The following is a 13,934-nucleotide window of genomic DNA, read 5'->3' as shown; positions in this document are numbered from 1 at the left end:
CTGGTTAATGTTACGAGTATTTACCACCTTAGCTAGAAAGTCTGGTTGAGTCCTCAACACAGCCTTATCCTTATGGATCACCAAATACGGAGGATCACACATCAAAGCTGAAAGCTCTGATAATCTGCAAGCAGGGGACACAGCCAAAAGGTAGACCACTTTCGAAGTGAGTAACTTAATATCAACAGAATGTAGATGCTCAATCGGAATTCGAGACACCTCCTGCATCCCCAGAGAGCTCCGTGTGCCTCCCTGATGGTAGTTGTAAACCAGGGTCGTAATGTTGTCCAACTGGAATCTGATATACCGGGCGGAACCCAATTGCGGCCAAGCTAGAATCGCGTTGTAAATAGCCGTCAATGCAAGGATGTTGATCGGAAGAGATACTTCCTCCTGGCACTAGGTTCCTTGGGCTCTGAGAGAACCCCACACTGCAGCCAGGCCTTACAAACTTGCATCTGTGGTAATTATTACCCAGGAGGGGCAGCAGAAGCTCATCCCTAAGATAACTGGAGTTGGGGATGCACAACTGTAGTGGTCTCAGAGAAAAGCGAGCAAATGGTATAGCATCCAATGCCGTATTGGGCATTGGACTGAAGCAGGCAACACGCCTTCCGAAGCATCTCCCCTGCTTTGATCTATGAGGTAAATGCGCATACTGACAGTCTATTATTGTTCCCAGAAAATGTACGATTGTGGTCGGTACGAGGGAGCTCTTTATCAGATTGACCTTCCAACAATGTGCCTGAAGACACGCGAGTAACCTCTGTGTGTGCTCCTGAGCCACTGGTAAAGATGGAGCCTGAACCAGAATTTCATCCAGGTAAGGGGTCACTGCAATCCCCTGCAGATGAACCGCAGTCAATAGAGCTCCTAGAACCTTGGTGAACACTCGCAATGTGAAGGTACACATCCTTTAGGTCTATTGTGGACATGAACTGACCCTCCTGTACTAGGGGAAGGATGGACTTTATAGTTTTCATCTTGAAGGTGGGAATCTTTACAAATTAGTTGAGTCCCTTCAAGTCCAAAAACATAATTTATGTAAGAACTTACCTGATAAATTCATTTCTTTCATATTGCCAAGAGTCCACGAGCTAGTGACATATGGGATATACAATCCTACCAGGAGGGGCAAAGTTTCCCAAACCTCAAAATGCCTATAAATACACCCCTCACCACACCCACAATTCAGTTTAACGAATAGCCAAAAAAAATCATAACCACCATAAAAAGGGTGGGCCTTATGGACTCTTGCCAATATGAAAGAAATGAATTTATCAGGTAAGTTCTTACATAAATTATGTTTTCTTTCATGTAATTGGCAAGAGTCCATGAGCTAGTGACATATGGGATATCAATAACCATGATGTGGAGTCACTAGAGAGGGAGGGAATAAAAATAAAAACAGCTATATTCCGCTGAAAAAATTAATCCACAACCCCAAAAAATAAGTTTATTTCATTTTTGAAAGAAAAAAACTTAAATCAAAAGTAGAAGATTTAAACTGAAACAGCTGCCTGAAGAACTTTTCTACCAAAAACTGCTTCCGAAGAAGCAAATACATCAAAACGGTAGAATTTAGTAAATGTATGCAAAGAGGACCAAGTCGCCGCTTTGCAAATCTGATCAACTGAAGCTTCATTCTTAAAAGCCCACGAAGTGGAGACTGATCTAGTAGAATGAGCTGTAAATCTCTGAGGCGGGGCCTGACCCGACTCCAAATAAGCTTGATGAATCAAAAGTTTCAACCAAGAAGTCAAGGAAATAGCAGAAGCCTTCTGACCTTTCCTAGGACCAGAAAATAAAACAAAAAGACTTGAAGTCTTCCTGAAATCTTTAGTAGCTTCCACATAATATTTCAGAGCTCTTACCATATCCAAAGAATGTACGGATCTCTCCAAAGAATTCTTAGGATTAGGACATAAGGAAGGGACAACAATTTCTCTACTAATTTTGTTAGAATTCACAACCTTAGGTAAAAATTGAAAAGAAGTCCACAAAACTGCCTTATCCTGATGAAAAATCAGAAAAGGAGACTCACAAGAAAGAGCAGATAGCTCAGAAACTCTTCTAGCAGAAGAGATAGCCAAAAGGAACAACACTTTCCAAGAAAGTAATTTAATGTCCAAAGAATGCATAGGCTCAAGTGGAGGAGCCTGTAAAGCCTTCAGAACCAAGTTAAGACTCCAAGGAGGAGAAATTGATTTAATGACAGGCCTAATACGAACTAAAGCCTGTACAAAACAGTGAATATCAGGAAGTATAGCAATCTTTCTGTGAAATAAAACAGAAAGAGCGGAGATTTGTCCTTTCAAGGAACTTGCAGACAAACCCTTATCCAAACCATCCTGAAGGAACTGTAAAATTCTAGGAATTCTAAAAGAATGCCAGGGGAATTTATGAAAAGAACACCATGAAATGTAAGTCTTCCAAACTCTATAACAAATCTTTCTAGAGACAGATTTACTTGTAACATAGTATTAATCACTGAGCCAGAGAAACCTCTATGACTTAGAACTAAGCCTTCAATTTCCATACCTTCAAATTTAATGATTTGAGATCCTGACGGAAAAACGGACCTTGAGATAATAGGTCCGGCCGTAACAGAAGTGGCCGAGGCGGGCATCTGGACATCCGAACCAGATCCGCATACCAAAACCTGTGTGGCCATGCTGGAGCCACCAGCAACACAAAAAACTATTCCATGATGATTTTGAAGATCACTCTTGGAAGGAGAACTAGAGGCGGGAAGATGTAAGCAGGATGATAACACCAAGGAAGTGTCAGTGCATCCACTGCTTCCGCCTGAACATCCCTGGACCTGGACAGGTATCTGGGAAGTTTCTTGTTTAGATGAGAGGCCATGAGATCTATCTCTGGAAGACCCCACATCTGAACAATCTGAGAAAACACATCTTGATGTAAAGTCTGGCGGCTGAGATAATCCGCCTCCCAATTGTCTACACCTGGGATATGCACCGCAGAGATTAAACAGGAGCTGGATTCCGCCCAAGCAAGTATCGGAGATACTTCTTTCATAGCTTGGGGACTGTGAGTCCCACCGTGATGATTGACATAAGCCACAGTTGTGATATTGTCTGTCTGAAAACAAATGAACGGTTCTCTCTTTAGCAGAGGCCAAAACTGAAGAGCCCTGAGAATTGCACGGAGTTCTAAAATATTTATTGGTAATCTCGCCTCTTGAGATTTCCAAACCCCTTGTGCTATCAGAGATCCCCAAACAGCTCCCCAACCTGAAAGACTCGCATCTGTTGAGATCACAGTCCAGGTTGGCCGAACAAAAGAAGCCCCTTGAACCAAACGATGGTGATCTATCCACCATGTCAGAGAGTGTCGTACATTGGGATTCAAGGATATTAATTGTGATATCTTTGTATAATCCCTGCACCATTGATTCAGCATGCAAAGCTGTAGGTGTCTCATGTGAAAACAAGCAAAGGGGATCCCGTCCGATGCTGCAGTCATGAGACCTAAAACTTCCATGCACATAGCCACTGAAGGGAATGACTGAGACTGAAGGTGCCAGCATGCTGCGACCAATTTTAAACGTCTCTTGTCTGTTAGAGACAGAGTCATGGACACTGAATCTATCTGGAAGCCTAAAAAGGTGACCCTTGTCTGAGGAATCAAGAAACTTTTTGGTAAATTGATCCTCCAGCCATGTTTCCGAAGAAACAACACTAGTTGATTCGTGTGAGATTCTGCAGTATGTAAAGACCGAGCTAGTACCAAGATATCGTCCAAATAAGGAAACGCCGCAATACCCTGTTCTATGATTACAGATAATAGGGCACCCAGAACCTTTGAAAAGATTCTTGGAGCTGTTGCTAGGCCAAATGGAAGAGCAACAAATTGGTAATGCTTGTCTAGAAAAGAGAATCTCAGAAACTGTGTTCTGGATGAATCGGAATATGAAGCTATGCATCCTGCAAGTCTATTGTGGACATATAATGTCCTTGCTGAACAAAAGGCAGAATAGTCCTTATAGTCACCATCTTGAAAGTTGGTACTCTTACATAACGATTCAACATTTTCAGATCCAGAACTGGTCTGAATAAATTTTCTTTCTTTGGTACAATGAATAGGTTTGAATAAAACCCCAAACCTTGTTCCTGAGGAGGAACTGGCATGATTACCCCTGAAGACTCCAGGTCTGTAACACACTTCAGAAAAGCCTGAGCTTTTACTGGATTTACAGGGATGCGTGAGAGAAAAAATCTTCTCACAGGAGGTCTTACTTTGAATCCTATTCGATACCCTTGAGAGACAATGCTCTGAATCCAATGATTTTGGACAGATTTTATCCAAAAATCCTTGAAAAACCTTAATCTGCCCCCTACCAGCTGAGCTGGAATGAGGGCCGCACCTTCATGCGGACTTAGGGGCTGACTTTGGTTTCCTAAATGGCTTGGATTTATTCCAATTTGAGGAAGGCTTCCAATTGGAAGCAGATTCCTTGGGAGGAGGATTGAGTTTTTGTTCCTTATTCTGACGAAAGGAACGAAAATGGTTAGAAGCCTTAGATTTACCCTTAGGTTTTTTATCCTGAGGCAAAAAAAACTCCTTTCCCTCCAGTGATGAGAATCAAATAAATTATTACCTTGGAAAGAAAGAGATAGTAATCTAGATTTAGATGTCATATCAGCATTCCAAGATTTAAGCCACAAAGCTCTTCTAGCTAATACAGCTAAAGACATGGATCTAACATCAATTTTGATAATATCAAAAATGGCATCACAAATAAAATGATTAGCATGTTGCAGTAAGCGAGTAATGCTAGATATGTCAGGATCCAATTCTCGTTGCGCTAAATTCTCCAACCAAAAAGTTGAGGCAGCCGCAACATCAGCCAAAGAAATAGCAGGTCTGAGAAGATGACCTGAATATAAATAAGCCTTCCTTAGATAAGATTCAAGCTTCCTATCTAAAGGATCCTTAAAGGAAGTACTATCTTCCATAGGAATAGTGGTACGTTTAGCAAGAGTAGAAATAGCCCCATCAACTTTGGGGATTTTTCCCAAAACTCTATAGATTTTGCTGGTAAAGGATACCATTTTTTAAACCTTGAAGAAGGAATAAAAGAAGTACCTGGCTTATTCCATTCCCTAGAAATCATATCAGAAATAGCCTCAGGAATAGGAAAAACCCCTGGAGAAACCACAGGAGGTTTAAAAACAGCATTTAAACGTTTATTAGACTGAACGTCAATAGGACTGGTTACCTCAATATCCAAAGTAATTAACACCTCTTTTAATAAAGAACGCATATACTCTATTTTAAATAAATAAGTAGATTTGTCAGTGTCAATGTCTGAAGAAGGATCTTCTGAATCAGATAGATCCTCATCAGAAGAGGATAAATTATTATGTTGTTTGTCATTTGAAATTTCATCAGCTAAATGAGAAGTTTTAAAAGACCTTTTACGTTTATTAGAAGGTGGAAATGCAGACAAAGCCTTCAGAATAGAATCAGAAACAAATTCTTTAAAATTTACAGGTATATCATGCACATTAGAAGTTGAAGGAACTGCAACTGGCAGTGTACTATTACTGATGGAAACACTATCTGCATGTAAAAGTTTTTCATGACAACTATTACAAATGACATTTGGTGAAATCATTTCTACACTTTTACAACAAATGCACTTAGCTTTGGTAGAACCGATGTAAGGCAGCAATGTTCCAGCAGAAACTTCTGAGACAGGATCAGATTGGGACATCTTGGTCAATGTAAGAGAAAAAACAACATATAAAGCACAATTATCTATTTCCTTATATGACAGTTTCAGGAATGGGAAAAAAAGCAAAAGCATAGGCCTCTGATAGAGAGAAAAGCAAGAGGCAAACATCAATGGGGTATTGAAATAATGAAAAAAATTTGGCGCCAAGTATGACGCACAACGTAACGTAAACTTTTTTGGCGCCAAAAATAACCGTAAATGACACACTCGCGTCACTAATGACGCCGCTGTGTGAAAGGTCTCGGCGTCACGTATGCGCCGGAAATTACGAAATTGCGTCAAACTTATTTTTTCTCGCCAAAAAATATTTTCACGACAAGAATGTCGCAATAAAGTTTAGCATTTGACGCACCCGCTGGCCTAATACCCGCAATAGCAAGCAGTAGTCAATTGAAAAAAAGACTAAACCCCAGGTAAGAAATACATTTCTTAAAATGTTTAAATTCCCCAAATATGAAACTGACAGTCTGCTGAAGGAAATACATGAACCTGACTCATGGCAAATATAAGTAAAATACATATATTTAGAACTTTATATAAATGCATAAAGTGCCAAACCATAGCTGAGGTGTCTTAAGTAATAAAAAACATACTTACCAAAAGACACCCATCCACATATAGCAGATAGCCAAACCAGTACTAAAACAGTTATTAGTAGAGGTAATGGTAAATTGAGAGTATATCGTCGATCTGAAAAGGGGGAGGAAGGAGATGAATCTCTACGACCGATAACAGAGAACCTATGAAATAGACCCCCGTTAGGGAAATCAACGTATTCAAATAAGTGATACTCCCTTCAGGTCCCTCTGACATTCGCTGTACTCTGAGAGGAATCAGGCTTCAACAATGCTGAGAAGCGCATATCAACGTAGAAATCTTAGCACAAACTTACTTCACCACCTCCATAGGAGGCAAAGTTTGCAAAACTGAATTGTGGGTGTGGTGAGGGGTGTATTTATAGGCATTTTGAGGTTTGGGAAACTTTGCCCCTCCTTGTAGGATTGTATATCCCATATGTCACTAGCTCATGGACTCTTGCCAATTACATGAAAGAAATAGGGCGGAATGTGCCCTCCTTCTTGGGGACCACAAAGAGATTGGAGTAGAACCCTTTTCCTATCTCTGATGGGGAAACTGGAACCACTACACTCATGGCGAAGCGGTCGTCCAAGCAGCGGAACAGAGTCGGTCTCTTTACAAGGTTTCCTGAGACCCTTGAGAGTAAAAAGCGGTATCTTGGGGGATGAGACCAAAAGCTTATTTTGAAAATAATGTCCAGCACCCAGGGTTCCTGGACGGATTGACACCATTTCCTCTAAAACAGAGAATATCTGCCCCCCACATGACCTAGTCTCAGGTCGGAGCGATCACATCATGCTGATTTGTTGTCCTGCTTGTTTTCTTGGGCTGCTTGTTTTTATTCCAATTTTGGGTGGGCTTCAGGGTTGCCCTGGGGGACTTGGTCTTAGGCGCTTCTGCGCTCCTCTGACCCCTGTTCGGACAAAATGAACGAAAGTGTCCCGCAGAATGGTTCTTAGGCTTAGATTTCTTATCCTGAGGTGGGAAACTCCAACCTGTGACTACGATGGAGTCCAGACCCGGACCAAACAGGGACTTGCCCATGAAAGACAAGGATAAAAGTCTAGACTTAAACACGTTATCCGCTGGCCACAACTTAAGCCACAAGGCCCTCCTAGCCAGAACCGCAAAGCTAGAGTTCTTAGCGTTAATGCAAATAATGGATCCCTGACTAAGGCATTCGCCAGCCTTACTTACACCACCTCTTTATTAGAGTCTGTAATTTAGTGTGAAACACACCGTGTTATCAGGCAGGGGACATAGGTTAGACTGGAAAGAGGCATGGGAGACCCAGCATCGACCAGTATTATATATACCAATACGCTTGCGAGATTTATATGGATATTTGATCCCCGGCTCTACTGAGCCAATTTATGTTAAACTTAATTTCTTCTTTTTACACAACACCTCTATCTGCCTACCTCCAAAGTACTACCTGAGAGTAGGGGAAGTGGGAGGGATATTTGTAGTTTTGTTTTCGGTGTCTTTGCGTCGTCCTGGTGTCCAGGAATAGTATTTTCCTTAGGGAATGTTCTTGTGGACTCTCACTGCCAATCTAAGGAAATTAAGTTTATTAAATGTAGGAAGAATTAAAGTGAATGTCAACTTTCACAAATCGGTGCCCGTTTTTAAAAAAATAAATCAAAAAGAAATATTAAAACAGGGGTACTTTCATTCATGAAAGTTTACATTGCACCGGATTTTACAAATACTTACCTTCTCCTTAAACACCGGATCGCCCAGCCTGCTTCTTCCTGCTGTACTAACACAGCAATGACGAAACCGGCTTCCTCCAATCACGGCCTGACCTCACCAGATGAATGCTCCTGGGGGGGGGGGGGGGGAAGCCGTGATTGGAGAGAGACAATTTCTTCATTGCTGACGAAGTACAGAGGAGCTGCAGGCGTGGGGTCGGCGATACAGTGTTTCAAGATTAGAAGGGGAGTATTTGTAAAATCCGGTGCAATGTAAACTTTCATGAATGAAAGTGCCCCTGTTTTTAATAGTTTTTTTTTTTTTTTAAACGGGCACCGATTCATGAAAGTTGACATTCACTTTAAGCTTAATAAATGATGTTTAAGAACCTTCTCAGTGTTAAACAATGATAAAGGATGCATTGATTTTTTTTTAATATAAATTCACATTTTCTCTTCTTAAGACATACAGCTCTTAATACTTACATAAATGCTTGGTGTTGGTGGATTTAATTTGTCTGTTGGTAATGGTGGGTAAGGAGGCGGAGGTGGCCGTGGTGGAGGGCACTTATCCAGTATGATGCTACTGTTTGATAACCCATTTTTACCCAGATTCCTAGAAGAAAAAAATCTGACTTAACACAAACAACTCAAAATGGTTTGATTGTATTAAAACACTAAAACAGTTAATGCATTATGTTTAGTATGATTTAATCTAACATGCAATCCTTTTTCAAGACATCTTAATTCAAATTATTCATTTGATATTATGTGGTTTTGATAAATAAAATATTGCATCTCCTTGTCCATACAAACACACATACAAAAAACACACTAGTGTTCAAAAGTTTGGAATCACTTAGAAATGTTCTTGTTTTTGAAAGAAAACCAAATTATTTTTGTCCATTAAAATAACATGAAAAAGAGTGTAGACATTGTTAACCCCTTAACGACCAGCGTCATACCCTGTCGTACCCTGGGCTTCTCTCTGCCGCAATCTCGCTCAAAATTGCGAGCTTGCACTATTTCTGCATGCCCCACAAGTGGGGCACTGCAGAAATAGATTTACAGAGTTACAGATGCAGAGAGGGCCACTCTGTGGCCCTCTCTGCACCGGACAGCTGGGGTGACTATCGTTGGTGGGTGGGAGCAATAGCAGGGAGGCGGGTAGGCAGCTCATCACCAGTGTGACATCCGATACTGTCCGTGATCGTGCACGGGGGCGGGGCTTGGGAGCATGTGCGGTCATCTGCACTACTTCAATTTCATCTGCCGAAGGAGGGAGAGGGGAGAGGGAAAAAATGATTTGGAAAGGGATCCGGGAGGGGGAGAAGGTATTAAGGAGGGGGGGGGAAGCTACACCACAGAAAATATTTTTTTTTATATTTTGTTACAATAAAAGTGCAAATTTGTTAGTAAACTGGGTACTGGCAGACAGCTGCCAGTACCTAAGATGGTGACCAATAGGTGAAGGGGGAGGCTTAGAGAGCTATGGGGGGGGGGGGGGGTCAAGGAGGTTGGGGGGTAAGGGGGGATCCTACACTTCATATAAAATATATTTGAAGAAAAAAAAACCACCTTTATTTTTATACTGGCAGACTTTCTGCCAGTACTAAAGATGGAGATGACAATTGCGAGGTGGGGGAGGGAAGAGAGCTGTTTGAGAGGGGTCAGGGAGGGATCAGGGGGTGGGATGTGTCAAGGTGGGAGGCTGATCTCTACACTAAAGCTAGAATTAACCCTACAAGCTACCTAATTAACCCCTTCACTGCTGGGCATAATACAGGTGTGGTGCGCAGCGGCAATTAGCGGTCTTCTAATTACCAAAAATCAATGCCAAAGCCATATATGTCTGCTACTTCTGAACAGAGGAGATCCCAGAGAAGCATTTACAACCATTTGTGCCATAATTGCTCAAGCTGTTTGTAAATAATTTCAGTGAGAAACCTAAAGTTTGTAAAAAAGTTAACAATTTTTTTATTTGATCGCATTTGGCGGTAATATGGTGGCATGAAATATACCAAAATGGGCCTAGATCAATACTTTGGGTTATCTACTAGACTACACTAAAGCTTACAACTCAAATTATGCTTACCTGATAATTTTCTTTTCTTCAGATGGAAAGAGTCCACAGCTGCATTCATTAATTTTGGGAATTCAGAACCTGGTCACCAGGAGGAGGCAAAGACACTCCAGCTAAAGACTTAAATACCCCTCCTAATTTCCTCACCCCCCAGTCATTCAGCCAAGAACAAGGAACAGTAGAAGAAATATAAGGATGAAAAGGTGCCAGAAGAAAAAACAGAATTTATGTAAGAACTTACCTGATAAATTCATTTCTTTCATATTGGCAAGAGTCCATGAGCTAGTGACGTATGGGATATACAATCCTACCAGGAGGGGCAAAGTTTCCCAAACCTCAAAATGCCAAAAAATACACCCCTTACCACACCCATAATTCAGTTTAACGAATATCCAAGTAGTGGGGTGATAAAGAAAGGAGTAAAAAGCATCAACAAAGGAATTTGGAAATAATTTTGCTTTATACAAAAAAATCATAACCACCATAAAAAAGGGGTGGGCCTCATGGACTCTTGCCAATATGAAAGAAAAGGAAATGTATGCTTACCTGATAAATTTATTTCTTTTACCATATGACGAGTCCACGGATTTCATCCTTACTTATGGGATATCACCTCCTGGTCAGCAGGAGGAGGCAAAGAGCACCACAGCAGAGCTGTATATATAGCTCCTCCCTTCCCTCCCACTCCAGTCATTCAACCGAAGTTAGGAAGAGAAAGGAAAAGCCAAGGTGCAGAGGTGACAGAAGTTTAACAAAAAATAAAAACCGGTCTTAGAAAATGACAGGGTGGGCCGTGGACTCGTCCTACTGTAAAAGAAATACATCGGGTAAGCATACATTTCCTTTTCTTTTACAAGATATGACGAGTCCACGGATTTCATCCTTACTTATGGGATACAATACCAAAGCTATAGGACACGGATAAAAGGGAGGGACAAGACAGGAACCTAAACGGAAGGCACCACTGCTTGAAGAACTTTTTCTCCCAAAACAGCTTCGGACGAGGCAAAAGTATCAAATTTGTAAAAAGTATGAAGAGACGACCAAGTTGCAGCCTTGCAAATCTGTTCAACAGAAGCATCGTTTTTAAATGCCCATGAGGAAGCCACAGCCCTAGTAGAATGAGCCGTAATTCTTTCAGGAGGCTGCTGTCCAGCTATCTCATATGCCAAACGGATGATACTCTTCAGCCAAAAAGAAAGAGAGGTAGCCGAAGCTTTCTGGCCCCTACGTTTTCCAGAAAAAATAATAAATAATGAAGAGGATTGACGAAAATCTTTAGTCGCCTGCAAGTAAAACTTCAGGGCACGGACCACGTCCAAGTTATGTAACAGATGCTCCTTCTTAGAAGAAGGATTAGGACACAAAGAAGGAACAACAATTTCCTGAATAATATTCTTAATAGAAACAACCTTAGGAAGGAAACCAGGTTTGGTACGTAACACCACCTTATCAGAATGGAAAATAAGATAAGGAGAGTCACATTATAAAGCTGAAAGCTCAGAGACTCTGCGAGCAGAGGAAATAGCAACCAAAAATAAAACTTTCCAAGATAACAACTTAATATCTATGGAATGCATGGGTTCAAACGAAACTCCTTGAACAACATTAAGAACTAAATTCAAACTCCAAAGTGGAGCAATTGGTCTAAACACAGGCTTGATTCTAGTCTGAGCCTGACAAAAAGATTGAACATCTGGAACATCTGCCAGACGCTTGTGTAGCAAAATAGACAAAGCAGAAATCTGTCCCTTTAAGGAACTTGCTGACAATCCTTTCTCCAATCCTTCTTGGAGAAAAGACAAAATACTGGGAATCCTAACCCTACTCCATGAGTAGCCCTTGGATTTCGTGCCTGAATCAAGGTATCAATGACTGAATCAGAAAACCCTCGCTTAGATAAAATCAAGCGTTCAATCTCCAAGCAGTCAGCCGCAGAGAAACTAGAGTCGGATGATGGAAGGGTCCCTGAAAGAGAAGGTCCTGCCTCAATGGGAGCTTCCACGGTGGCAGAGAGGACATGTCCACCAGATCGGCACACCAAGTCCTGCGAGGCCACGCAGGAGCGATGAGAATCACTGACGCCCTCTCCTGTTTGACCCGAGCAATCACCCGGGGAAGGAGAGCAAACGGTGGAAACACATAAGCTAGGTTAAACGACCAAGGCACTGCAAAGGCATCTATCAGTTCGGCCTGAGGATCCCTTGACCTGGATCCATATCTCGGGAGCTTGGCATTCTGACGAGATGCCATAAGATCCAGCTCCGGTCTGCCCCATCTGAGAATCAGATTGGCAAAGACCTCCGGATGGAGTTCCCATTCCCCCGGATGAAACATTTGTCTGCTCAAAAAATCCGCTTCCCAGTTGTCCACTCCTGGGATGTAGATTGTTGACAGATAACAAGAGGGAGCCTCCGCCCACCGAATTATCTTGGATACTTCTGTCATCGCTAAGGAACTCCTTGTTCCCCCCTGATGATTGAGGTAAACCACAGTCGTGATGTTGTCCGACTGAAATCGGATGAATTTTGCCGCAGCCAACTGAGGCCAAGCTTGAAGCGCATTGAATATCGCTCTCAATTCCAGAATATTGATTGGAAGTAGAGACTCCGACCGAGTCCACACACCCTGAGCCTTCAGGGAATTACAGACTGCACCCCATCCTAGTAGAATGGCATCTGTTGTCACTATCACCCATGAGGGCCCCTTGGGACAGATGATCCAGCGACAACCACCAAAGAAGAGAGTCTCTTGTCTCCTGATCCAGATCTATCTGAGGAGACAAATTTGCATAATCTCCATTCCACTGACTCAGCATTCTCAGCTTAGAGGTCTGAGATGAAAACAACCAAAAGGAATGATGTCCATTGCCGCCACCATCAATACAATTACCTCCATGCACTGAGCCACTGATGGCCAAGGAATGGATTGAAGGGCTCGGCATGTATTCAGAATCTTTAACTTTGAAGTTAAAGATGTAGAGTCTATTAGAGTTCCCAGGAAAGGAACCCTTGTCTGTGGAATTAGTGAACTTTTGTCTAGATTCACCTTCCACCCGTGAGTCCTTAGAAAGGACAGAACCATGTCGGTATGAGACTTTGTCAGTTGATAAGATGACGTCTGGATCAGAATATCGTCCAGATAAGGCGCCACTGCAATGCCCCGCGGTCTGAAGATCCTGGGTGCCGTGGCCAGTCCGAATGGAAGAGCCACAAACTGAAAATGTTTGTCCAGGAAGGCAAACCTTAGGAACTGGTGATGATCTCTGTGGATAGGAATATGAAGATATGCATCCTTAAGTCCACGGTAGTCATATATAGACCTTCCTGGATCAATTGAAGAATTGTCCGAATAGTCTCCATCTTGAAGGATGAAACTCTGAGAAACTTGTTGACACTAGATCTAAAATGGGTCGTAACGTTCCCTTTTTTTTGGGAACCACGAAAAGGTTTGAATAAAATCCCTGCCCCTGTTCCGGTTTTGGAATGGGACAAATTACTCCCATAGTGGAGAGGTCTTTTACACAACGTAAGAACGCCTCTCTTTTTATTTGCTCTACAGACAATCATGAAAGCAGGAACCTTCCCCTTGGGAAGGAATGTTTGAACTCCAGTTGATACCCTTGAGACACGATTTCTAGTGTCCAGGGATCCTGAACATCTCTTATCCAAGCCTGGACAAAGAGAGAAAGTCTGCCCCCTACTAGATCTGGTCCCGGATCGGGGGCCGCCTCTTCATGCTGTCTTGGGAGCAGTAGCGGGCTTCTTGGATTGCTTACCCTTGTTCCAAACCTGGTTGGGTCTCCAGACAGTCT

At 42.1% G+C, this 13,934-nt stretch overlaps 1 protein-coding gene across 1 annotated transcript in view; it reads right to left on the bottom strand.

Annotated features, from left to right (window-relative positions):
* The window catches only part of KDM6A (lysine demethylase 6A), a 926,232-nt gene that overhangs the window by 182,462 nt on the left and 729,836 nt on the right, over positions 1-13,934 (bottom strand). Inside the window, exon 17 of the mRNA XM_053705281.1 lies at positions 8,524-8,653. Within this exon, the coding sequence (XP_053561256.1) occupies positions 8,524-8,653 (130 nt within the window). The remainder of the gene's footprint in view (positions 1-8,523; positions 8,654-13,934) is intronic.

The sequence above is a fragment of the Bombina bombina genome, chromosome 3 (genome assembly GCF_027579735.1).
Source record: "Bombina bombina isolate aBomBom1 chromosome 3, aBomBom1.pri, whole genome shotgun sequence".
Classification (NCBI taxonomy): domain Eukaryota; kingdom Metazoa; phylum Chordata; class Amphibia; order Anura; family Bombinatoridae; genus Bombina; species Bombina bombina.
The sequence above is the reverse complement of the archived record's forward strand: the minus strand, read 5'-3'. Positions and strand labels throughout refer to the sequence as shown.